General features: G+C 43.0%; 2 protein-coding genes and 1 long non-coding RNA gene across 13 annotated transcripts in view; 2 read left to right on the top strand and 1 right to left on the bottom strand.

The window, feature by feature from the left end:
• The first annotated feature begins 7055 nt into the window (after nt 1-7055).
• On the top strand, nt 7056-18761 carry PRXL2A (peroxiredoxin like 2A). 4 transcript variants are annotated; one of them, XM_080596441.1, is made up of 6 exons: nt 7056-7209; nt 12417-12596; nt 13148-13239; nt 16859-16999; nt 17979-18143; nt 18287-18761. In XM_080596441.1, exons 2-6 carry the CDS (start codon nt 12419-12421, stop codon nt 18395-18397), a joined length of 687 nt encoding a protein of 228 aa, XP_080452567.1. In that variant the 5' UTR covers nt 7056-7209; nt 12417-12418; the 3' UTR covers nt 18398-18761. The 4 variants fall into 4 exon arrangements, with proteins under 4 accessions (XP_080452567.1, XP_080452568.1, XP_080452565.1 ...); XM_080596442.1 differs by lacking the exon at nt 7056-7209 and adding an exon at nt 7423-7445; XM_080596439.1 differs by lacking the exon at nt 7056-7209 and adding an exon at nt 9621-9778.
• On the bottom strand, nt 9785-26330 carry LOC308196824. Of its 4 annotated transcripts, none has more exons than XR_013952418.1 (4): nt 26097-26330; nt 23204-23303; nt 22610-22743; nt 9785-10130 (listed from the first exon to the last, which is right to left on the bottom strand). It is a non-coding gene; the product is annotated as an uncharacterized lncRNA (long non-coding RNA). The 4 variants fall into 4 exon arrangements; XR_013952419.1 differs by lacking the exon at nt 26097-26330 and adding an exon at nt 24346-24989; XR_013952420.1 differs by lacking the exon at nt 26097-26330 and adding an exon at nt 23725-24989.
• TSPAN14 (tetraspanin 14) overlaps nt 25131-26841 on the top strand; it is a 40254-nt gene continuing 38543 nt past the window's right edge. For 2 of the 5 annotated variants that reach the window (XM_080596417.1, XM_080596418.1), the window contains exon 1: nt 25770-25979. The gene's annotated coding sequence lies outside the window, so the exon portion shown is untranslated. Of the gene's footprint in view, nt 25234-25737; nt 25980-26841 lie in introns of those variants that run through there. The other 3 variants (XM_080596419.1, XM_080596420.1, XM_080596416.1) reach the window with 3 other exon arrangements.

Raw genomic sequence — 26841 nt, forward strand, 5'->3', positions numbered from 1 at the left:
GAAGAGCCATGTATTTCTCAATTCTAGACATTTTAGATTTGTTTAGTTACATCACAAAGATTTGATTCATCTTTGCTTCATGTTTGACAAAATCAGCATCTCCAGATAAAGCTATATTAGGCTTCATTGTGTAATAGTTCTTCACATGCATATAGAGGAAATGCTGTTCTAGGAAGGATATGTCAGTGTATTTTATTGTATGAGTAGGTTGCTCCTGACCTTTTGAGAAAAGATCCCTGGAGTAATGGAGGGGGGATTACTGACACCTGCTTCCTGTGGGAGAAAAACTTGTCTATTCACTAAATGAACTACAGCAGTGAAGGTAGCTGTTTAAGCAATTACTTAGATGTTCTTAAACTGAATGCTTGATAAGCAATAGTTAAGATACCAGGAAAAAAAATGATTAAACAATTTGAGTAAGCCTTAAAACTTAATTCCAAATTGAAACATTTTTCCTACTCTATCTCATCCAAGTTCAGTCCATGGTTTTTGATGATGTGGTTTTCTTTAGCATCTTGCTCTTTAAGAAATGCCTTCAGTTCAGAGCCACATCTCTGACTCATGCTTAACCAGGGCTTCCCCTGATTCAGTAAAAACCCAACTCTAATGGTGTTTGGGTCTAATGGCTACAATTCAGAATTCTTTGCTTCACTGCCCTCCCTATTTAGCATTTAGGGTACTTATTACATGGCTTGGTAGGTCTTTTTATGTGTCTCTCTATCTTCACCTGTTTCCTTTTCTCCTAGCTAAGAAGACTTACATCCCATAAATCCTTTTAGGCTTATAAATGTCTCATGCTATGCATGAAGAGATGCTGTAATTTAATAAGGATTTTGGTAATTGTTCTTCCCTGGTGTTTTCTCAACTTAAGCTAACCAAAGCCCATGGGAGTGGTCTGTTATTAGAAAAATAGGAGTCATAAGAAAAGCATGTGCCAAATCACATTTCAGGGAGCTAACTGCTGCTTTTCTATGTGAATGTTCTTGGATCAAAATGGTAAAACCACAAGAATTGGGAATGTCGTAGATCACTTCCTGAAGAGTTGTGGCTTGAAATGCGATTAGTCTTACCTTTTTTACCTGTCTAAGCAACTTCCCTCCCTCCCAGAAATCTGAGTTTTAAGTATAACCTGCATGATAAATGAACAACCCATGACTTTTAAAATGCTGCTTTTGTGGTGCAGCATAGCAACTGGTGACCTTGAAAATGTTCTCCATCATTAGTGCTCTATTTCACACCACCCATTGTTCTGTCTCGCTGCCAACTGGTTATTACCCAAATATAACCCTGGCTAAATCAAGATCAGCAAACAAAAACAAATCCATTAAAATTATGCCTGTTTTTAATCCAGTAAAATGGTGTGTCCCCAAGTACCTGAATTTTACCCCTATTACCAACTATTCTTAGTATTTGCTGCACTTAAGACTGAATTTAAGCAGTAATGCAGTGGATATAGGAGGAAAAATGTTTAAAGCAAATAAACGTTTCTAAAGAAGACAGTATTGGCTTTTTTAATCAGGAAAGAAAGCTGTATACATTCCTTAAAGCAATGGCTACAGTTGACCAGATTTACCTTATGAACAAAATGTTCAGGCCACTACTGAATATTGGCAGGACAATATACAGTCTGTTTGAATTTTTAAGTTCTGGATCAGTGACTAAACCCTTATCATCAGAGAGAGTAACATACTAAATAGCTTGGATCTATGAGGAAAGCCTGATGTTTAATTACATATTCTGCTGGAAATGTTGCAGGAAGTTCTTCACATCCCTGTTAAAGGTGTATGAATGCACATTTTTAAAAAAACTGAATCTACCAGAAGAAATGCTGTGGATGTGAAATGTATGTTGTTTAGTGGAACATTTTCCTGTTTAATTTTTATGCATGATATACATCCCTGTCAATTTAAGTTGTCATTTAAAGTCATTTAAGATGCTGGATGAATGGACATTGTGTGCTTAGCTATATTGCTTTTCTTTCAAGTTGTTGTAGTGAAAGTTACCAAAGAAAATTAAACTTTGTAGATCTCAGTAGACACAGCACATTCCCAAAGATGAGCACAACCACTTTAAAAGTTCACAATGGAAAGAATACATTAGAAATAGGTAGTTTGTGACCTTGTCTATGTTGATGTGTTGTGTGGAGACAAAGGATAATTGCTGATATAAAATACAGACTCGCAGTGTTGAAACAAAGTGTGAGAATAAAACACGCTTGTTTTGCTTTAGCAGAAAAAAAGTTGCACATACAAATAGTTCAGTGTGATAAGAAGATTAAGAGCTTACCTCTAAGGCTATGGTTAATGTGTGGCTGTACCTCTTCAGGATGAGAAGTTTACTGCACCCTGATCATTGCTACCTTACAACTAGGAGTTACGGCTGAGGCTTGCTGGGATGTTTATTTGATTCCTAGCCAAGTTCTGTCAAAATGACCCAGATTGACATCAAAGCTTTTCATAGTAGGTTTGTTTTGCTTTTCTAACCTAGATCTTATTTAACAGAAGAGGTCATGGAAATTTTGTCCCAGATTTTAAATATTAAGAGCAGCTCATTTGCTACTGGAGAAGCCTAGATTTCTTATAGAAAGCCCCATTCTGTTCTTTAGTTCTTGAACAATTTTTGATAACAGCTAAATCAACAGATTATATTAAATCTTACAAATTGGCCACCTCCAAGCTTTGTGTAAGTGCATATATTAAAAGAAATTATACTACTATTGCTAGGTATATGGAACCAACTTTGTGAAATAAATTGACTGAATGTTGAAATGAGCTGTCTTAAGGACAATGTAGGGCACTTTTAGATCTATTAGTATTAGAAGCAGCCTTGGCCTTACTAATGACTTGTATAGATTGCAAGGTTATTAGACTTTTGAGGTTTATAGTAAAGGATGAAACCTGTCAATTTTGTCCCAACAACTTGAAAGAGAAAGCACAGAAACAGTTTTGAGTGTTGGGATTTTAACAAAAATTAGATAGTAGTGGGCAGTTAACCAGGACTGCTGTAGAATAACTATTTTCCTCCAATGCCTTGATCTCTCAAATACGGAGTTATTGCCTTTTCAGTGGTATCAGTGTGGGTATTTTGGGATGCTCAAGAGCTTGTTTTTGCCTGTAGGGCCTGAAGCTTGATCGCTGTTCTCATAACCAGAGTAGCAGGTAATAACCAATTTTTACTTGACCTCAGTGTCCTACCTAATGTGAGAAGACTTTAAAAATGTAACAAACATAGTACAGGTAGCACTTAAGTAAACAAGATAAGTAAACTACAGACCAAGACCACCTAGATTCAATTTTGCTTTAATTATACTAAGCAATGCAAAAAAAAAAAAGGCACATATATTTCATGTAAGCTCGCAAGTATATTTGTATGAGCAACGGATTGTCCTATTCATAGCATAGGATGGGTTCTCCACTGAGGCAATGATTTTGCCAGTATTGAAACTGTTTCACTGTATCTTCACATCTTCTGTAATACTTAAGTTTAAGGAAGATTTTTCCTTAGTAGGTGAACTTAACTGATGTTTTTGGTGCTTTACTTCTTTCTCAGTCATAAATTCTGTAATTCCTTATTACTGTATTTGACTGTTTCAACTGTGTGCCTCACAATGCCTGAGTTACTGGATCGATTGAATGCTCCTCTTTGTTCCCATGAGTGCCTGCTTTTGTGGGAGCAGGTGACTCCTGTATCTGTTGCTTCTGAGCTTGTGTTTGAAAGGTTAATGTTTGTTCAGGAGGTTACCCTTACAACAGAGCATCTCAGTACTCATAAAGCTAGCTGGAGCCAACACAGTAAACAAGTAGAAAGTGGAGGGAGCTTCATGAATGGTAATTATGTAAAACATCATACCTTAAAGAAAACTTGTTTTTGAAAAAAGGTGATATAAAAAGGGGATCAATGCAAAGTCAGTCTGGTGTGAAGTTACTGGACTGAAAAACACAGAAGGTTTAATGACCTCATCAGCTTTTTCCAGAGGCGTTGGTTACCTATTGTAGTAACTGATAGGCTTTTCTGTGATTCAGTGTTTATTAGGCTGTTGCCAAAAGAGATTTGTATATGCATCTGTGTACCCTTTAAGAAGACTTACTAATTCTTTCTTCCTGTTCTTGTCCAGATGGATGGTGTTGCACCAGTCTCTTCTTTTTTTTTCCCAATATGAAGTGCTCATCTGAATGAAACATTCAAAAGACCTGCAGGTCCTGTGGTTTATTCAGTGACTACCATGCCCTGATCTAACTTGAGATAACTCTGGTCTGTGTCCAGGCTGTTGATAGATTGTTTTTCTTTCCCAAGAATCAGGATGAGGTTGAAAGCAAGCACTGTGTCAGTATGTACATCCTCCAAGTGAGATGACTACTGCCTGGTCTGTTTGAAACCTGTGTCAGCATCTGTGTAGATATGCCCTCAGAAGGAAATGGGTGAAAAGTTCAAGCTGTATTTTTGTACACGTGCATGTTGGTCCAGACTTAATTAGTCTGGAAATCCTTCCAGAGTCATAGGACCTAGATCCTGCCCACTGCTGTTACCCCATTGCTTCTGAGATCCCGTATTTCCTGATAGAAAAGGTCTTTTATATAACGCATTTTATCTAACAACGCCCTTAATCTAAAGCTGATCTATAGAAGCATGAACCAACAAGAAACAGAAATAATTAACTTCTGAAGTAGCACACAGCTTTGTCATTCTGTACATGAATTGAAAGTTTCGTAATGCTAGGATCATGTTTTAGCATACTGATACAGTGCATGCCAGATGACTTATGTACTGGCATGCTAGTGAAACTTAATTACATACACGGTTTGCAGAATGGTACTCATTCTGCTGTATAACTGCTATGCAAGTGAATTATGAAAGCAGGAAGAGTATGTGCTTTTTAAGAGCATTATTCAGTACCCAAGAACTAGAAAATGTTGGTGCCTATTGCTCTGTGAAATATTCTTTCAGTGTGTGTCAGACTTCTTTCATTTACAGGAAAAATGCGCAATTAACATCTGAATAGTTGTATGGACAAACTAAATTATTGAGAGGGAAAGACAGAAACAAAGTTAACTTCCCATTCAGCTTTCCTGCCAAAACCCCACTACCTTTCTAAAGTAATGAAGGCAGTGCTATCTAATGAGGACAAAGAATTGCCGCTTTAACTCCACTCACACAACACAGTAACTTTTCCTGGAATGCGAGCGTCTGGAAATTTAGAGAATGCTAGATTAAAGTATTCTCATGATGCTCTTTATATTTGAGTTCTGTATCTACTAGAAGTGTGCATGCATTCAAGGGGTTCACTGCTTTATAAACTAAAGCAGGAAGATTTTCCTGGATTAATCCCAGGTGTGCGGGCTTAGATTTTTCTGCATTGTGTTTTCTTGTTATAATAAGGATAAATGAAGTCAGAGTCACTTCTCTGATTAACTGCTTATTGCAACTGCTTGTCAGGGACTTCTACTTGGAGAAAAGAATAAGATGCTTTCATCTTGTGATAGCTCTTTTTCCTTGAGGCCAGCTATTCCCCAAATTCCCTCTATTCTCTAAATAGAGGCCAGCTGCCAGACTGTTAGAGGTGTAATGTGCAGAAGGATCATTAAGAAAAAAAAGCTTGTGTTGCATGGCAACAAAAATAGTGGGAGCTACAATTCTACCATTGCCAAATGTTGACAGCTGGAGCTACGGCCATTATAAAATTCAGAAGAAAGGAATGCTGACAGCCTGCAGAATCTAGGGTTTTAATTATATGATGATGGTTGACCAAATTTGTCCATCACACTTTTTGTCATAATGCTGTTTTCCCAAAGAGTGCTGTGTCACAGTGACAAAGATGCATATATTTTAGTGCTGATTCTTTTTCACAAAGAGCAAGAAAGCCATTTCAGCATATTATGTTTAGTGTTTACAGAGAACCTTCCTGTGCTTGTTAAGGAGACAAAGTAGAGTGCCTTCGCTGAAATTTATCATTGAGATTACTTGCTGTTATTTTGCAAATACAAGTTCTTTGCATTTCTGAGGAAATTAAGCAACCCCAAACCCTGCAGTCCTACCAGACTCCCTAGTGCTTGCTCTCAGGCAGTCTGGTAATGCTGTTCCCACCTCGAATTTTCCTTAGGTTCTTTCTTAAATTGCTGATAGATGTGTCTGAGTGACTCCATTAAGCAGGGCGATGTGATGGGGCAGGAGGGCTGAGTGCTGCTGTCCAGTGGCGCTGTGCTGTAGGAGCAGGGCTGAGACACAGCACACCTCTGTGGCAGCACCCCAGGGTGCTCAGGTGGATGTTGGGTGGTGGCTCCTGGTGCATCCCAGTGAGCACAGCTCGGTCTGTGCTAGGTCAGGACTGTGGCAGTGCTGTTGCCTCCAGTTAGCAGGGACCTTGGTTTGTGTGAGGTTCCTCATAAAGCCAAGCTTTGCACTGATGATAAATACAGTTAGCATTTCCAGAAACCATCAACAAGGGGTAAGTTGCATGCGTCTGTCTGGCAACTCCCAGGTAAGAGAAGCTGCTGGGTTAGGATGACTTTGGAACATGCTGAGAAACGGTGACTTTTGATCATTTGGCACGTAGACCCTCTGGTACCGTCCATGGAGGGATTAAGTCCATTCTCCTGAAGTGCTGCTGTATTACAGGCCAGGCTGTGCTGCCATCGTTAGTACTTTCTTGTTTTACCAGGTTAACGAGAACCCTCAGGAAATAGTCCCAGGACAGCAAAGGCAAGTCCTCAGGGCTGCTGACTGGAGTGGTGCCTAATGACCACGAGCAACTGAAGAGTGCGTTCGCTAAGTGGTGTTGTGACATGTTGTTACTGGCTGGCTTATCTGAGCAAGTCTGTTCTTGAGCGCGGTATATTTATATCTAGCTATCGAGGCCCTCTAAGTGCCTCATTAATCGTACTGCTCCCATGGTAAGGTCACTGCCTCCGTGGCCCGCGGGCTTCACCCGCAGTCCGTCCGCCTCCCGAGCATTTAAACACAGCACCTAATGCTTATGTCGTGGGGGACAGACCCCCTCGGCTCGGCCACGATCCGAGCGAGGAGAAGGGGTGGTTACGGGCGGGGCCTGGCGGCGGGAGCGCGGGCACGGGGCCTTCGGGGGCGCGCGTGGGGTTGGCCGCTGCCTTGTGCCCTCGGCCCCGCTGCTGCCGCCGGGGGGTCGGGGACCGAGACGGGGCCCGCGGCGCGGCGCTGCCCGCCCCGTGCCCGGCGGCGGCGAGGCGCGGGCTGCCCGTAAGTAGGCACGGCGGGGCGGCGACGGCTTCGGTGCCCGGCCTGCTCGCCCTGCGCAGGCTCGGAAATGCCCGGGGCGTCCCTGCGGGCTGTCCCCGGGGCTGCCTGACCCGCTCCGGGGGCGCGGGGAGGTGCTCGCACGGCACCGCCCGTGCTGCCGGCAGCGCGGTGCCGCTGCCCCTGGGCTGGAGTGGGAGCTGCTGTCGGTTAGCCTGTGGTCGTGCTTTCAGCAACGAGTAATTACAATTTCCTTGTAACGTGAGGAGCGTGAAGGTTAAAATACAGTTAAGGCCTACGAAGGCGAAAAAGGGGGGAAATGTAACTTAATATTTAGTATTTACTGCAGGGTTCAAACCCGAGAACCCCTTTGCCAGGCGTGCAGCGTGCGCTGTGGGTTTGCTGAGCAGTGGTGTGCAGCCGGCGGGGCTGGTGGCATTCCCCACCTCTGCAGCCTCCCGTAGTATGCGGCTCTCCAGCTGTGGCCCCCAGCAGCAAATTCAGCCTGTAGTATCCTCACATGGTGCTTCTGTGGGACTGTGCTCCAGTGCTGCCTCCCATCTGCGTGGCGTCTCTAGTTCGCTGCTTGAGCAGAGATTTGTCATCCCAGAGCCAACATTGAGCTCCCTCTGAATGCCCCTCACAAGATGGAAGATTTCGAAAGAGCATGAGAGCTCTCCCTTGCTCAAAAGGAAAGTGTAGTCGAGATGTTGGATTTCTTTAAAATGTTCTCAGAATGGGGCAGGTTATATGGTCTAACAACTTGCTCTCGAAGGAGTATGGTTTGCTTGCTTGACACAGTGATTTTTTCTTCAGCTGGGACCCAGTGCAATGTTGTGCTGAGATCGGTAATGAAATGGGCAGGCTGGGAAGAAGCCTGAAAAGGTGACAGCTGCTGTTGACACAAGGAATGATTTCTTGCAGGATCTTTACAATGACAGAAAGAAAAGAAAGGAAGAAGGGGGGAAAGTTGGGGAAAAAAAAAAAACATCCTTGCCTTCAAAAATGTTAGGAGGTTGCTTTGTTCATTGATTTTGGTGCTTAAAGGGTGACTGATGTAGGTTGGCAGGGACCTCTGGAGGTTCTCTAGTCCAATCCCTGGGTAAAGCAGAGCTGATTTTGAAGTGAGATAGGTTGCTCTATTTTGCAATCCTTAAGGGTATTTAAAAGCTCATCAAATTCCGATGAGCATGTCACCGGGTTATTGTGAATTGTAAATTTTCTTTAAAAGGAGTTAATTACAAAGATATTTGCAACCTGATGACTCATTTGTGGGGAGAATGTTTCATAAAAAATCATCAGCTCAATTTGTGTTTGAGATATGCAAGTTGTGACAAAGCTCTGAAAGATTTTTAGGCTCAAGATGGGAGGGAAGAGAAGGGATGAAAAAGCAGTGGCCAAAAACAACTGGTGAAAGACATTAGGCTAGGGGCTATGTACTAGTGCGGTCTGGCTTGTGACGGTGCTGGTTGAATGTTTCCACTTCTGCTCAGCTGTATTCTTAAGAAAAGTATGCAGGATAGTCTGTGCTACCATGACTTTTACTGACAACTCGAATACACGGACTTTCCAGTATTTTTTGTCACAGCTGCAATGGGTCCTGTTTACACTGCTAAAATAAATGTTTAAGGATAGCTATCTTCTTAATGACATTTTTTTCTCTAGTTGTGGGTGGGAGGGAAATGAGGCATCTAGAGAGCCATGTTTTAATTGGTTGTCTTGACACAAGTGAAGACCATCAACTGGCACTTAGAGCAGGATTAAGACTTAGCTTGTTTAAATTTTGGTTAGCTGAGTACTGACAGACCAGAAAACAAGTCACTGTTATCTTGGAGATCTCTTGTGGCCACCACAAAAACACACAAAAAGATGTTTTTCCCCTTTTTTCCCCCCTCTTTAGTCTCTCATCTCTGTAAAGAGAAGTGCGCATCCACTTCTGGAGGTTTTGAGACCTGGAGAAGTTAGCAGAGTTGAGAGTGTGCTGGTCTGATAGTTGCAGAGAAAATAATGCTCTTCGGTGAAGGGATGTTACCGTGAAAGCTGGTAACGTGCTGGTAAACTACATTAACACCGAGTTAATTCACCAGTATAGCCTCTCTATTGAAGCTTGTTTCCAACAGTGTGATGGTTTAATTGTTTCTAGAGCAGTTTGTGTTGTTTGGGTGTGCTGGAGGGTTGGGGAGTGTTGAAGTAGAATGGACTGAAATATAAGCAAAATATTTATTGTAAAAATGCATGGTTCTACAGGAAAAAAAAATCCAAACAAACAAAACCCCCACTTCAGAATTTAGAGCTTAGCACGGCGTTCTCAGCCTCAAGAAAGCTTGCACTCCCTCCTGTTCCTTACACCCACCCTCCCTATGAAGAGGGTAAGCATGGGTTCAGTTTAAAAAAAAAAAAAAGGGGGGGGGGGGGCCGGTTGTGCTCTCTCCAAGCGATCTGGCAGCGGATTGGGCAGCTCTGCTCTTTCCTACCCGCCGCCGGGCGACTGCGGCGCTCAGTGCTGCGGGTGGCGGCGGCTGCGGCGGCGGAGCGCCCCCAGCTCCCCCCGGCCGCCGCGGAGGCTCCCCGGGTGAGTGCGCACACGGGGGGCTTGGGGGGGTCCTGGGGAGCCCCGTCCTGCCCTCCCGCCGGGTGGTGGTCGGGCCGGAGGGATGGTGGGGAATTGGGGTTACCTGCTGCTTCGGAAGCTGCACCCCAGGAGGGGGGAAGCTGGTGGCTGGCCCCGCCCTGCTGGTGGTGCTGTGGGCTCCTCGCTTGCAGAGCGGTGCAAGGGATGTGTCGGGGCTCCAGCTGCCTGGGCAGCGGGTTTCTAATAACCCCTGCTGCTCTTTCCCGTGTGGATTGTTCAGAGCGGCTCACTGTGGTGCTTGCTTGGCAGGGGGGGATTTCGGTATCCCTGTAGAGCCGCTTCTCCCGTGTCCCTGCTTAGTGAAATAGCAAAAGATTGGCGCATTTAGTACATTTTCTTTTGTCATTGAGCTGTGCCCAATTAGACTGAAGAGATGAGCTAAGATTAACAATCTCTTTACCGCGGCTACAACTGAGTGGATGTAAAATAATAGTGGAGCTGGCTTTCAGCAATGCTAATAATGCTAACAATGACAATAACGCTAACGGAAATGAAAAGCTGTGTGAGAAGTTGCTTGTTTGTCAATTGCCAACAACTTGGCAGCATTTTAGTATACAAATGAAACGTGCATGGCAATAGTGCTTGGTATTTATTGCCCTCTCTTCTCGTATCTAAGAATGAAGAGGAAAAACAGGTCTTGGTCAGAGAAGTTTGGAAGGAATAGTTGGACAACCAATGCTGGGAGAGAACAGGGCTCTAGCCTTTTGGGTATGCCAAGGAGATTTTAAGTTTTAACGCAAGGATTCTGGTGCGTTACAGCAGCACACTTTCCATTTTGGTCATTCCAAAGGCTGGGGTCAGAATGGTCTCTGATACGAGTTACAGGCAGATATCAACACGTTGTTGTTACAGTATGACTTTATGCCTGAAAAACTTATGTAGGCAAAGGAGCTAAGGACAAGGAAGGGTTCCCTGTGTTAGAAATAAGCGGTGAAATTGGGTAGAATAAGTTCTCTTATCTGCAGTATGTTTGTGTAAACTGCCCTTGTTTCCTGCTCAGGATCTTGGATTGCTCACGTTTCTAGATACTGCGATAAGGTCTTCCTTGGCACCAAGTATGGTGTTAGAAGCAAAACAAAATAAAACTTTATTCAGTGTTTCTAACGATTTCTGCAGATTGGTAGTTGGTTGCATTTGATCATCAGTATTATTCTGGAACTAGCTTTAAGGATGGAAATAGTCTTTAAGGAGATTTTTTCCTGGAAAATTCTGGGCAATGTGTCTCTGACACAAAAGGTAGCTGTGGAGATAAAGATGATGCGTGTCTCTCTGCTAGTCGCAATTCAAAACAGTGATATTTTTCCTGTATTTATGGGGAAGAAAATCTCTTCTGAACAGAACTATATATACAGGCAGTAATGCTCAGCAAAGCAGTATATCAAGGAATGGGGTTTTGCAGATGGCTCTGGAAAATATTTGTGCAATACTGAAGTTGGGTGACTTAGGAAATAAATCTGCAGCCCTTTATAACACATAACTGCTGTGATGTGGACAGGCAGTGACTTCTTATACTGCCAAAATTCAGTGACTTTTGTACCAGTTATTGCTTGTAGTTGGATCTTGAATTCTGACCCCTAGGCAGGACTAAGCTTGCGTTCCTGCACCGCAGAACTGATACTGCCTCACTGGAAGGTGGCTGTCAGCCCTCTCCAGGCTTGTGAAACTTGTGCAAGGGTCAGGACTGAGTTTCGAAGGCTTTTGTGAGAAGCATGGCTGCTCGTTTTGTTTTTTTTTAAAAAAAAAAAAGCTACCAAACCAATCACTGGTAATAACAAGCAGCATTTGTGCTTTTAAATCACGAGCCAGCACATGTAAGGGCTTCTCTTGCAAAGTTATCCGTTCTAACTGATGGGTGTGAGTTTAACTTGTTTGTTCCTGATGAGATTTCTACATGATCCGCTTTAGAAAGAGCGGGAAGTTGGTCTGCATATAAAAGGTGCTGTCCAGAACATGTCTGTAATGTAGGATCGCTGTGCCTAATAAAAAGGTTGCAAGTCTACATGTTTTTGTGTGCAGGGACACCTTCTGAGCTCTAATTTTGGCCCTGTGCCTGCTTTGGTTGTAGTGTGTAACTGTAGGGAACAGGAAAGATTACCAGTTATGCTGAGCTGCACAGAGGTTTTTTAAAGTCTTCTGTGGTATGTTTGTAAAATGCACTGTTTAAAATAGGAAAAAATAAGTTTACAAACACTTTTTAAAAAAAAGAAACCACTGTCCTACTGTAATAATTGAAGGTACTGGCTAACATAGAGACCATCTTATTAAAGGTTCCGTATTACCCACATATGCTTCTGTCCCATTCCTCCCCATTGTATTTTGAGGACTTCAATCACTAATGTTCTTGCCAATCTGGTACCAGAAAAAGGTAAGATTACCTTCTGATGTTTTTGATGTGGGCCAGGAGCAGAACTGTGATGAAACCTGAAACCCAGGTCAGGACACTAATAGACATACAGATCATCTTCAGTCAACCCCAAAATATCCATGTGAGTTTTTAGTTGTTGTTTTAATCCATTTCCTCCTTGTATGGCATCATCAGTGTTCAGTGTTAGAGCTGCTTTCTTGTTTCCTGTTCCAGAGATGTCCTTTTTACCTGACTTTGGAATCTTCACCATGGGCTTGTGGTCTGTTGGTCTTGGAGCCATTGGTGCAGCTGTAACAGGGATTGTCCTTGCTAACACAGACTTATTTTTGTCCAAGCCAGAAAAGGCTACTTTGGAGTTTTTGGAGGAGATTGAGCTAAAAACTTTGGGATCAGGTAAGACTCTGGATGTTTGAGCCCTCATTCTTTGATAAGTGGGCTTATATAAGAACCCCTCTGTAAGGCTTGGGCTGGAAGCACTGAAGAAGAGTGAAGTATGTTTAGAAGGATTAATGTTCCCTAACTGGAGGTTTTCTGTAGGGGATAGAAGATTTCACACAGGTCACATTAGGAATCTAGACAGTTTTTCTTAGTCTTTCCTAGTTACAGGAAGTAGTTGGGTATCCTCGCTAGCAGATGATTCTGGTGAAAGAAAACCAGCTACAATTGAAAGGTCTATTTTAAATTGTCTATCTGAAAGGTCTATTTTAAATTGTCTATCTGAAAGGTCTATTTTAAATTGTAATTCAGTTGGTGAACCATGACACACACCAAAAAAATCAATAAAGCATGTAATATTCTGTTAGGCACATAGAAAATTTCTGTAATATAACTGTATTTGAATGTGGAATTCTCTGCAGTGCTTTATGTTAGTCTTCAAAGCATTAATCATTATAAATAAGAGTGGTTGATAATTATTGCTGATGCTATTTCTCCTGTATAAACAGAACAAAGAACTTTCAAAGCAGGAGAACTATGGAAGAAGAACGGTGCAGTGATCATGGCTGTGCGAAGACCTGGATGATTTTTGTGCAGAGAGGTACTTGTTGGGTTTGGGGATCAATTAAGAGCAATTAAGCTCTACTTGCATATATTTCCCTTAAATAAAGGGAGGGGATGAATGGGACAGTCATCAGATACATCTGGAGTTTCTGAAAGTTTCTTGTTTTCTAGCACAAACGGTCACCAGCTAACAGCATACTTAGTTTCAGTTTTCTTTGCAGCAAGTTTGTGTAGTCTAGGTCCTGAGTATTTTCCTTTTGACGGCAACTGGTGCCTGATGTTTTTACATCTGCCAGGGATCTAGCCCACAGTAATTAGAAGTGGAGACTACCCAAAATACAGTTAGTAATGAGTCTTATGAGATAGTCATATTCCATATCCCCAAAATAAATCCTGTGAGCCAGGTAATCTCTAGTCAAAAACAGACAAAGATAGGACTGGAAGAAATTCATCAGATAAAGCTCATCGGGGAAAAAAAAAAAAGAGGGCATATAAAGGGGAGTCCCTCACTGTTCTGGGTGCTGAAGGGGAGGCAGGAAGGTAAGGAGTCTGAAAGAGACTGTTTGCAGAAGTCTGTTGCAGAAACTCCATGTTTCGTCACAGACTCTGTATGCAAACTGGTACTGGTTCATAACAAGGTGGGTTGAGAAACAAGATTGAGATCCTTAAGTTGGCATTAGGCATCTTGGCTGGAGGTGAGAGGCGACACTTGAAATGCAATTTGAATGTAAAATGTGCCTGGAAACAGCCATAACTTGCGCCTTGGCCATTATTTTTCTCATAGCTATGGGGGAAAATAGCTATTATGTTGTTACTCACTACTCCATAAAATGGGGTAATTTATATTGTAACCGCTTAATTAAAGGATCTGCTCCCATCAGTAATAACCACTTAAGTATGTGTAGGACTTAAGAAAGGTTAGAGATTAAAGTACTCTGTTCTCTGAACAGGTGTAGTGTAGGCAGGAAGAAAATGTGCTGGGTGCCTGTCTCTGTGACTTTTGGATAGAGTCAGATGGGAATTCATTAATGGTTGGTTGTTTTTATTTTTAAAGCTAACTTCCTAAGTTGTAGTAAAGAGACCATTTTAAAGAACTGATTTTTTTTTCATGCAGGAAAAAAATAGGAAGGGAGAAATTTTAATTTTCTATTTCTTTTGGTTCAAAACTTCGAACTCTTAACAGAGGCAGTCACTGTACTGCTCAGCTAATTATGACAAATAATTGTTTTGTATTTTAAAGGTGAAAATGTTTGAAAAAGATTTTAAATTCTCTAAACTAAAGTTACTTTGGATTGCTGTATACTCAAATCATTTTGTGAGTTCACTCTTGCCTTTCTCCTGAGAAAGTTGTCCTTGTTTATTTATCAAGGTTTCTCCATAGTATGTAAACTACTTCTTTCCCCATTGTCACTGCTTTTGAGCTGCTAGAATAGTTCGATACAGGTGACTTGCCATATCTGTTCATCTGGAGGCTGTAGGTTTTTATTTTTTTGCAAGAGACAAACTACAGTTGTTTCCCACTATCTTACGCTTTGGAAAGGATGTCGAACTTTGCCCTTGTTGACTGCACCAAGAAGGTACGTGTATGTCCCTGGACACAGAGATGGGTTTGAAAAATGACCATACTACTTTATCGATCACTGAGCTGGTACCAGTGGTGAGGACGTTTCCATTAATCCACTGCAAAGTAATGTCACAAATCCTACTGAAATTATTTCTTTGTACCTTTGAGAAATTCTGAGGGCTGTAGACTTAAATAGGGAGTCATTTATCTTTATCATCTCTATCCTAAATCATCAGATTGCTTTTTTATTATTACAATAGCATATGTTCAACAGTACAGTAGCTCTACTACTCATAGTCTGGATCCAGCCATGTAGTGATCCAGTGCTTCAGCCGTTGCAGAAGTTCCATGGGCTTGCTAAATATTGTAGGTGAAATGCAACTCAAGCAGTCTAAAGTAGCAGAAGAGCCATAGCTGAACTAGGAGAGAGACAAAACAAAATGGAAATTGATCTTATAACTTGTCCTTGCCCTGATGGAGGGAGGAAGTATTCTGCCAGGGTGCGCTTGTCTGTTTTTAACAAATGCAAGAAAAACAGTTTCATGGACTGGATGGAATGGTCGCAGCTCCACAATAAGGACAGTAACTATACAGCTGTTATATGCTGTAATTTGCCCACAAAAAGAGGCTGTTTTGCTTCCTGTTGCTATATCATTTTAAAACTTAACTATGTCTTTACTTTGTTTTTGCTCTCTCCCTTCCCTGTAAATGAAGGAGACACATCCCCCGCTGCCCCCCACACTAAATTGCTGAAATGCCTTTCTCCAAAACACAAAAGGATAATCAGGGTTTCATGGTATCTTTATCTCGCTAGAGATGGTGATTTCTGATCCTACAGGGAGCCCTACTTCCCTAGCCTGGAACATCATTTTTTCAGACATGTACACTTATGTCACAATACAGATTTTTGTTTTGTTTATTGTGAGAATTTTGAACTGTATAAATCCAGATAAAATTGCTATTAACCTCCCTTCTAGGAGGATCATAAAGCATTTTGTTTGAGGAAAACAGAAAATAATTAGCAAGTCTTTAAGATCAGAAAAGAGGGGAAAGTTCTAACAAGCCTAAGCTATGATCCTTTAAGTCTCACACTTTACTATTCACTGTTTGCTTGTGATGCTGATTCATCCTTCCTCATTTCCTCTGAAAAAGATCAAGAGTAGTGAACTGGAATGTTCTGCCTACCCTTTTACGTACTGGTGTCTTTCTCTAATGTCTTTTGTCTTCTCTGTTAACCCCTATCTGTGTGTTCCTTGGTACTTGTAAGTTCTAGATATCCTACAAACCTTTGAGTTAAGGCATTTCATTAGTTGGCTGAGGGTGTTGATGTAAATGGTCTTTTTTGTTGTTGCGTGGAGTTCTTTCTGGGAGTTTTGTGCAATAAAAAAACGACCTTCCTCCATTGGAGAAACCTTGGAGGCTGCTGTTCAAACTGAGAGCTGGGGTTCCTTCAGAACAAAAAAGTCAGCAGATGACTGCTGACACCGTTATGTGCTTACACACTACAAAAAGTGCTATTGCTTCTGAGATACTGAAGGTATATGAAGAAGTGACCTGATCGTTTTCACAGGGGGATCTAGGACAGAGAGTGCATTTTCACTCCACTACTTAACTCTAGACTTGCTTATTATACTTCTGCATGGAGCCCTCAAGTGCTTTGCATAAAGGCTCATAATGATGTGTTTCCCTGCTTTGGTGTGAAAGGATGTGAAATTCTGGCCTGGGAAAGTTAAGTGATATGCAGGTAGTATCTCTTCACTGTTCTGTAAATACTTAAAAATAGTTGAAGCCCCGGCACAAGCAAGGCAATCTATACTTTGAATTAAAACTGTATTGTCCAGGATTTTAATATTTTATCCAGTGAACGATCCAAAAGTCTCTTTCCCTGCCTAGGGAAGAAAATTCCAGTAAGCACAATAAAGACTTGCCTAGCAGTAGAGCTAGCTTAAATGTCTGATTCATAGGTCTGTTTTTGTTTTGCACTTCAAGCTAGAATGTATGTGTTTCTGATGCTCTGGAATTCAAGGTGAAGCTTTCTAGCTTCCAACTTCTAACTAACTTCCTGAAATGTTTGTTCCTTTTTTTTTTTTAGGAGGCTTCTGAGCTTTCCTCTCTGAAACCTCAGCTGTCCAAGCTGGGTGTCCCTCTCTATGCAGTTGTGAAAGAGAAGATAGGGACTGAAGTGGAGGATTTTCAGCATTATTTCAAAGGAGAAATCTTTCTGGATGAAAAGGTATAATGAAGTCAGTGCGTTGGTTTTTGGCGGGGGACAGGGGACGTTGCTTAAAAACAACCTTATGGATGTCCTCTTTGAAGAGCTTGTATGATATAGATAGAACGTGTTCTTAATGAAAAAGCATTTAGTAGCATTGTAGTTTAAGAAGTTAATTAGCTCTGCTTTTCTATATATAACCTGCTCAGCTTACAAACCGCTCTGTAGCTATGCACTGATAATGTTTTTGCAGGATTATTTCTCCCCTTTAACAGATAAACAATATAGCCTATTAATATTTATTACTTTCTTCCACTGGCTGTGTAACTTGTTGATGTTTATAATGTATGACTCAAGGTCTGAAGGTGAAAGATGCAAGTAATTCAACATTGTGGTATGCGGCTTGTCCCAGTACATAGACAGGTGCTGTATTGCCAGTCTGTCCTACAAAACCAGGGATCTTCTTACTCTTTAACTCAAAAGACCCATTTAAAAATCACTTGGCTTTTGAAGAAAAAAGAATACCTAATATTCAAAATCAACTAAAAGGTATATTTGCTTTCCTTCCCCATTGTGCCTGTTTGAAGGAAACAATTTTTAAAAAAGGCAAACTAAGCAGATGGCTGTTAAAGTTTCATGACTTGGCACCACTGTTACCTCTTGACCAACACTTATATTGCTACACTTCAGAAATAAGAAAAAATGTTTATCACAAAGCACCCTTGTTCTCAGCAATGTGGATGTAGATGTCTGTGGTGCTTAAATAGCTGTGGATCATTTGAAAAAAAGCAACTCATGAAGGGTGGCAGTAACAGTGATTGGATGTCTGGACACAAGCATTCATGTGTTAAAGAGATTAGTTCAGGTGAAATAGCTTTTGAGTTCTGCCTTTTCATCTTTTCTGTGTTACAGCCCTTCTTGGATACCGGGTTGTCTGTTATCCCGATTTTCATTTGGGAGGAAAAGTCCTTTTCACTTTGAGATTTTTTTCTCATTGCAGAGAAGCTTCTATGGTCCACGAAGGAGAAAAATGATGATGTCGGGCCTCTTCCGCTTTGGAGTCTGGCAAAATTTCTTCCGTGCTTGGAAAAATGGCTATAGCGGTAACCTGGAAGGCGAAGGATTCACCCTGGGAGGTGTATATGTGATTGGGGCAGGAAGACAGGTACTGCAAACCATCTAGGAGGCTTTCATGCCTCCTGGGAGCCCAGAGGTTTATTTTCTGTCATTATTCAGTTGCTGGTCAGTTGATCTCCTGTAGAGAGACCAGGATTAGTGTATGAATTTCTCTTTTTTGTCTTTGACTAGGGTGTTCTACTGGAACATCGTGAGAAAGAATTTGGTGACAAAGTCAGCCTTCCATCTGTCCTTGAAGCTGCTGAGAAGATAAAACCACAAGCTTCAGAAGCAGAAAAATAGTTGCACGTTTTTCTGATCACAGCTTGAAATGTAGAATGCATCTGTTTCTTGAACGTGCAGTTCAATCGCCTGTTAACTATTTAGTGATCAGCACAGAGGAAAGATTCTCTATTCAAATGTAATAATTGATGAAAACCTTCCTTGTTGTTGTTGCTTTGCAGCCTTTCAGGTGGTCAGGGTTTCAGCTGGCCTTTTGTGTCTGACTGTATTAATGAAAGGCTGGGTCTAAAATCTGACGTAGCCTAGATGTTTTCAGTCAGAGACAGTTGACTGAAAGCCTGTCTACCTAGGGGAGCTTTGCTAAGGCTGGAGAAATGGCGTATATGCAGAGTTTGAATGATAATAAAATTTTATGTAGATGAAATGTCTTCACTTTGTTTTTTGTTTTTGTTTTTCATTTACATTTAACCATGTCTGTGTTTCTAGGAGACTAGAATCATAGACTTATCCCAAGTTGGAAGGGACCCACAAGGATCATTGAGGCCAACTCCTGGCTCCACACAGACCATGTGTCTGAGAGCGCTGTCCAAAAGCAGGCTCAGTGCCATGACCACTGCCCTGGGGAGCCTGTTCCAGTGCCTGACACCCCTCTGAGTGAAGAACCTTTTCCTAACATCTAGCCTGAACGTTCCCTGATGCAGCTTTGTGCTGTTGCCTCGGGGATAGTAATACTGGCTATATGAAACCTAGAAGGCAAAAACTAGAACTTCACAAACACTGAGGACTGGCATTGGTCTGTGTTAAATCAGTTACACAAGTTTTGAAATTTCATCATTATTAATGAAATCCTGACTTTTAAATATTTCTGTCCAGACAGACCTAATTTTAACTGCAAATATTTATGCTCTTTGTTGTCTGTTGTTTGGTATTGCCTGAAACAGCACTTAGCAGCAAGGATTTTGAGTGATTTGTATGTTCAAGTTTTATTTGAAGACTAAATGCAAATTGGACATGTATGCTTACTATCAGCTGAAATTTGTGGTGGACTGTTTTTAGAGGAGGAAGAAGCAGGAGTTTGCAGGGTAGAGGGCAGCAAAGTCTATTTTGCTGATTGCTTAGCAAATTCACTGCATGATACGGACTTCATAAATGCTCTCCTAGGATTCATAGATGGGGCAGAGAACCATGTATTGTCTCTGACCATGTTCTGAGCTGCCTGGGTAATTATGCCCCTAAGATCAGTGGTGAACTAGAGCTAATGAGCCCTGGCAGCAAACAAGGATAACTCCATCCAGCCTCCTTGCAGGGTTAACATCACTCGTCTATCTCTTCCAACCTTTGTTTCAGAAAATTCAGCTAAATGCTAATGCACATATTCTCAAGTATGCTGATTTACTTGGTTTAGCTACTTAAGTAAAAAAGTGCCCTGGTGTTGTATAAAGGTATCTGATATTGGTAAAGAACGTTTTTCTATGTAAATAATAACACATTACTAGTATGCAGGAGCAAATACCAAGACAATTTTCCCTGTTAGGGAAGTACAGCATTATAATAACAGCAGTATAGTAAACTTCAGATTCCTAACCCCCTTGTAGTCATTCCTTTTTCATTTAATGTTTGGGTAGAGGAAGGTGTTCAAAAGGCTAAAAGATGGGACTAGAGTCCATCTTGTGAGGTTTTGATTTTTGATTTTCTCTTTTTTCGAGAAATCTAAATCAACTGTGCTCTCACATCTTTGGTGTAAAAGCCAAAAGCATGGTCCTAGTTTTTAGGTTTTAGGTAGCTGTTGCTTATGATGGTGTCAAAAAGAGTGAGGTACAAAATGATGAAGTGGAGGTTAGCTCCTCTGAATGGGATCCAGAGCAGCCAGAAAACTGCCAAGAATTTGCTTCAAGAAATGAAGAATTGTCTGCGGGCTTTTTGCCCTGTTTTTTTATCACTGAAAAGGAGTACCCATAACATGAGTGCTTGTTTGACACTTGTTTTCAGTATACATATTGTTACTTTGGTGTGCAAGGGGTAGGAGACACAGAAGAGATGCTAGAAAGGTTAGGAACTACTGCTGCTTAGAGATGCACAATGTTACTACTAAGAAAGATTTTACTTGTAGTAGAAGGAGACTTCTAGATCACAACTCCTGTTCTGACTTTTGTTTTACTTGCAGTGGGACCTGTAAGGCTTTGCCATTTGCAGGGGACAGAGCTTGCACAAATATAGGCAAAAAGGTACTGATCTCAGAGATCTGGATTTCAGGCCTTGTTCCAAGGGCTGTTTATGCATTTCACATAAACATGAAATTTGAAATACGTAAACAGTCCTTGGACTATGGGCTGAAAGCCAGATAAATTCCAAGAAATGTAAGATAAAGTGAAGTGCCTTTAGAACTTGCTAAACTTAAAGAGCATCTACTTATGATTTTGTGGATGTGCAATTGAATTCCACCCACTCTGACTCCACAAGGCCCTTGATCACGCTGAGAAGGATGCCATGGGGTTGCAGCCCTGCTGTTATCCTACCAAAAGGGCCAGTGTTTTGTGATCCTGGAAATAGAGTTAGGAAGCCATTATGTCCAGCATTTAGACTGTTTAGTTGAAGTACAGTGGCTGTTAAGCATAATACATCACTGATGCTACAACATGATGAAATGTGCAACTTAGCATAGAAATGTTTTTGGGAAGACCCATGGAGTCTTTTTGAGGATTATTATTAAAATACTTGCAGAGTCTGCAAGTTCTCTGTGGTCTGTCAGCTTCAGCAAAGGCATGTGTACAGTAACCACACGAGACCTCCAGATCTGGGAGAGTGCCTTTTGCCACTGTTCACAGTGACAGCTCATGTAAACAGCTAAAGGGACAGTGTACTGATTTGAAAGTTATGTAAATTTACCCACATTTCAAAGTTCTCTAACCCCATCTTTTGGAGATCAACTCAAATTTGGAGCTGCAAAAGGTCTAAATGATATTTGAAAATGTTCAGAAGAATAATTACTTGATAAACTGTATATATATATATGTATTTAAGCCAACCTTGGGATTACTTCGAGTTGCCTCATCCTTTCTGAACTTTGTGTTGACAGAATACACGTGGAGAGGATGGAAGATATGTGGTGCCTAGGAGCTGTTAATAGGGGTTTGAAATGGGCAGTCTCAAAGAAATAAAAAAGCAAAATAATAAAAGAGGAACAGGTAAGTTTTATCTGTATTTCCAGCGATGGAGACTCTGCAAGGTCTGAATATCTAGTTTAAGAAAACATTTTCTTCTTTAAATGTATAGTGTTCACTAAAAAATATTTTTAATGGTTGTTGATTTTGTTGTGCCAACAGCTACCTCTGCTGGCTCAGTTCCCTATACATATATAATGTTTTGATTTTTTCTTAATTTAACAAAATAAGTCACTTGTCAGTGCATCAAATATACCATCTAGGTTGAATACCTAGTTGGTTACTGGAAACTCTTAATGGTGGAAACACTAATTGAAAAATTGTTTATCCTGGGCACGAGCAACAAAACTCCCATATAGTCATTTTTCTTCAGTCACCTTCCCCTTGTTCATTTCTCTGAAAGCCTGCCATTCATCTTTTTGTTCAGGACAGAAACTATATTAGAAGAAAAACATTACGAGAAGGAAAATGCTGTAAGCTGGGGGGTAGGTCTAATATAGGAAGGTGCATTTTACTTGAACTTTTTAAAATGCCAATTATGTTTCCTGTCTGCAGTGTCCTTTTAAATTCGTGAGAATGATGGTCTGTCTCAGAGGGTGTTTTCTATTTGTTTCCTGTTCTGCATATTTGTTTCCCTGTGTGGGCTATCCATTCCCACGGCTGTCAAACTGCCTGGAATTGGTGTCATTTGCAAATATCCACAACGAGAAGGGAATGCCAAGGGATCCCTGCCATTTTCTGATGTGTTTCCTGTGATGCACTTTGACAGAAATAAAAGAATGAGAAAAGCTCTTTTTATCCCTAAGCCACTGGATGTCACTGCTTCCCTAGCCAAAACGAAGGTCAGCAGTAAACCCGATTTTTTTCTGCAGTAAAAGATTTGCATAACAAAGACGCCAGAAACTGGACACTGTAGGTCCCCATTAGGCTAGAAGAAAGCTGTTAGAAAAGACATCTATTCTTGCAATCTTTTCACTTGTGTGGACCTTTAACCTTTTAAAAATGTTAAAGGAAAGCTATACTGTGATGAATGGTGGAGTTTGCGGCATATAAATGTTTCTAAATGAATGTGGAGAGAATAAATTATTAGCAGACTCACTGTAATCCTCACCAATGTTTTATGCTTCGGCAGTATTAACTTCACATGCTGCCAGTGAGTGAGTGGCTTCTTACTTGAAGGAGCTGGAGTAGACAGGTGCAATAACCACTTGGTAGCAGCAGAGGGCGCTGGGAAGATGGAGAACGCTGTGGAGAAATGACGGATGAAGTTAAATCACCGGTTCAGTCTAAACCACTCTGATTTTATTTGATATCTGAATAACTCCGTGCAAATTTTTCCTTTTTCTAACGGATCTCGTAAATTTTATAAAGGTTTTTCCCAGGTTATTTCGACTTCCTCTTTTAGGTTCAGCTATTGATTTCTTAGTATCTGAAGCTGTTTACAGTTTCCCAGTAGCTGTGTGGTGCCAGGAGTTGGACTCGATGATCCTTATGGGTCCCTTGCAACTCGGGATATTCTATGATTCTGTGTTTTTTTTTCCCCACAGCCCCCTCTCTCTTAACCTCGTAATTATCAAAACCACACACAAATTCCAAATTTAACTCTGATTCCGAGAAACCTTCCTGCATAAATAGAAACTTCTTCCACTGAAAAATTGTGCTTGATGGTAATGAAAAAGCTGATCATATACAATGGAATACGTACGGAATTGCTGAATAGCTCCAGTCTTGTCATTTTCCACCAGCTACTCCTCATAATGCATCATTCATTAAGTTCAGGAAATGTTTGTAGTGGCCAGAGGAAACTGCAATGACAAATTATGCATGAACATGAGCCTGCACGAGTTCAGTAAAAAATCAGATTTTTCATTTTCATTCCTGCAGTGCTATTACACTCTCTTCTGCTGAAGTGACTGCCTTTTAAAATTCTTCCAATTTGCTAGTACTGACCAGTTTGCAAGACTGTTTTCAATTGCAGGAGATTCTTATTTTACTGACAGGGATCCCCTTCCTCATTCCACAGTCTGTATACCCTAAAGCTGTCCCCCCCATTGAGCCTTAGCAGTTACTATTGCTCGCTCTGTCTTCTCATCTCTTATGCTGGCAGCATACTGGAGCCGTCTGCCTTGGCTCTGGATGTCACCAGAGATGTGGCTCAGTGCTCCGCGAGGTGACTGGAATAGCTTCTGAGGTGAGGAAAGGATCTCTTCTACCTCTTTTCATTACCTGATAATCCAATGACCCTTCATCGTTCCTCTTCTTCACCTAGATCATCCCTAACATTCAGGTGATTCTTCCTCTAGCATTTTCTTTCAGCTTTATCTGTCAATTCCTTTTTACTTTGATTTCTAAAATCCTTGAGCAAGCTTGGGGAAGCCTGCAAGCAGTAGAGACTATAGTGAAGCTACTAGCATGCAACAATCTTTAAGTTCATCTGTAGAATTAAAGATGCCTTTCTCCAGTCCCAGATGGGATCCCTGAAATGGTATCTGCCTGAGGGACAGGGGATAGCTGAGCCTGGCTGTGGCCCTGGAAGGGTTCAGTCTTTCATGCCTTTGGCGTAAGCCAGCATTCACAATGCCTGCACCTAAGACATTCACAAATGCAATCTCTTGTTTTGAAGTTTTGAAGACACAATCAAAACCTCTGTATTTACATTTCTTTGAATTTCTTTGCAGTTGCATATAGGGGGTGAGAAGGAATCTTGGCGATGCCACCAGAGGTGCACCTGCACTTAGGTTTCAGACAGGTATGTGTGACAGGAGTTACGCATCTACAGCTTTTTAACTCTAGCATGGTTTTGGTTCTCGGCCTTGGCCTTGCGCAGATGAGAAGAACCAAACTCACCCAATTTATTCACTCAAATCTTCCTTTTGGCGTTTAGCTGAACACTTGGTGAGATTACTGCCATCTCTGTGAGGAGCACTTGCTGCTGATCTGGGGAAATAATTAAGCCCCGAACTCCAAGCCCTGAGGCAGATGAAGCATAGAGAATACGAGAAGGCCTGTACTAGTGCCTCTGGTGCTGAGCTACCCCCCTTAGCCTCGCCTTATTGCACACCAATGTATTTTCATAGTTTGTGAGGCACTGAAGAAAATAGTTTTGCTCTATCTATGAGGAAGAGAACAAAGGTGACCTTTCCTTGTGTTAAGGAGATCTTAAGGCACAGAGCAGAAGTGTGTGGGAGTTTGGATCTAAGCTAGAAACTGGGGTACAAAGAGCTACCCCAGAGGAAAGCCTAGGTTTTCTGTCTGTGTTCTGGGCCTTGTGGCTTTTATTCAGTGTATGCCCTCCAACACACGCAGCCTGCTTCCTGAAACCCTTTTACAGAGCAGTCCTTACTGCCTTTGATCTACGCATGAGGCCAGGACTGCCTTTCTCCCATTATTTGGGAGGCCAGGGAGGCCAAGATGCAAAACACAGATGGGGACAAGAAAAGCTGAGGTAACCATCAGGTAACAGCAATGTCCAGGGACTGCTCCACACAAGGATCAGTTTGGACGGCTGACCGGTGGCCAGATCTGGCCTGGGGAGGTAGGCAGTCGATGGAAGAGGCAGGATATTTCCCCACCTTCCAGGTGGCAACCGCCTCAGGTGAGAGCTCTGACTTGCTCACCACAGGGGTTTAAAAACCATGAGTCAGCCACTCCTTCCCCTCACGCCTGCCTTCCCGGGGCCTCATCAGCAAAGATTAAAAACCCCGGGACGCTTGACGACTCAAAACACTCTTGCGGGTAGCTTTATTTGCTTATTTTTCCTTCAGCTTCTGGTTTTCTAGGTAGCGCTCGGGTTGTGCTTGTAGGGTTCTGCCCCGAAATTGCCTCACGCTCGCTGTGGTTACGAAAGCCTGAGGGGAGGGTGGTGGAAGGGAGGCCGCCCCTTGCAGCGACCTGTCCCGGCCCGCCGCCGAGCTCGCGGTTTTCTGAACCTCTTCCGCAGGGCGGCCCCGCAGCCATCTCGGCTAAAAAATCGTCTGAAATAATGATATTTATTATTATCAAGCTGAGAGCACGGGGCTTCCTCCAGCGGGGCTCTGAGGGGTGGTCGCTAGGGCGGGGCGGAGCCGTGTCGCTCGCAGCCCCCGCCCGGCCTCGGCGGTTGTCGCAGGGGGCGCCTGAATCGGGGCTCCCCCGGCGGCTGGGGAGAGGGCACGGATCCGCCTGGAGGCCGGTGGAAGCTCGGGGCAGCGACAAGCCCGCAGGCAGCGGGGACGGCTTCCTTTGTGTGGAGGGCGGCTGCGTGTGCGAGGAGCAGGCGTGGCCTGGCAGCGCATTTCCGCGCCGCCTCGGCACCGGGAACCGGCGGCGAGTGGGGCGGCTCGGTGCGGCTCCGCCGAGCGGCTCCCGTGGCGGTGGTGGCTGTGGCGGGCAGCGTCTCCGCACCGTGCCCATGGACTAGCCGAGGCACCCTGGAGCTCGCCGGCCGCCGCCTCGCCCTCCTCCCAACTTCGCGAAACTTGGCGAGCAGGCTGCTGCCCCGGGTGAGTCCCGACCCCCGGCCGGGGCAGCGTGCGGGCTGCACGGCTGCTCTCTCCCTAATCCCCTTTTCCCATTAAAATTGTGGCGTTTCGGAGCGCGACTGGGGACGAGGGGCTCACCGCTCCCGGCAGCGGGCAGCCATTTCGGGCGTGCTCAAGGCGCCGCGGCGGGGGCTCGGGAGGGAGGGAGGGAGGAGGCAGGCTTCCTCCGGGAGCCGGCTTGAAGTTGTTTCCGCGGCGAGGTGCCGCCGGGAATCGCAGGGCCCTGAGCGCCCCCCCGGGCCGGATCCGGGCCCGCCCGGCTTTCCCCTTGGCCTTGGGCCGCCCGCCGGGCGGCTCCCCGCGGCGCTGCAGGTGAGGCCCGCGTCGCGCCCAAGATGGTGGGCGGCGAGCCCCGCTGCCCGGGCCGCCCCACAGCCACCAGGGTCCCCGGGGAGCCACCAGGGTCCCCGGGGAGCCACCTCGGGCTCCTATTCCGGGGTGTTTCTGCTGCAGAGCGCTGCTGCCAAGCTACCACGTTATGCGTGGCTTGTGTGGACTTATCCCTCTCTGTGTGCGAACCTCCCCTCTTTTTAGGGGAGACACGGCTCTTGCGCGTTTGCCTGCCTTTCTAGGGAGAGGGTTTAAGTTGGACTGGAGGAGGCTTGGAACGATGCAGAGAGCAAACCCCGTGGTGTTGTACCTGCCTAACTAACACTGGCCTGTTTCCGTGTGTGCAACAAACGAGAATTTTTACGCTTTCAAAGCGTCTGCATAAGGCTAAGGTTGTTAAGTATATGGCAAACTTCACCTCCTGTACTCAGTTTGTACTTAAGGCGGTTTCATTTGGAGCCTTTCTGAGTAGTAATAATAATAATTAAGAAAT

Source organism: Anser brachyrhynchus (genome assembly GCF_964034855.1).
Source record: "Anser brachyrhynchus genome assembly, chromosome: 6".
NCBI classification, from domain to species: Eukaryota; Metazoa; Chordata; class Aves; order Anseriformes; family Anatidae; genus Anser; species Anser brachyrhynchus.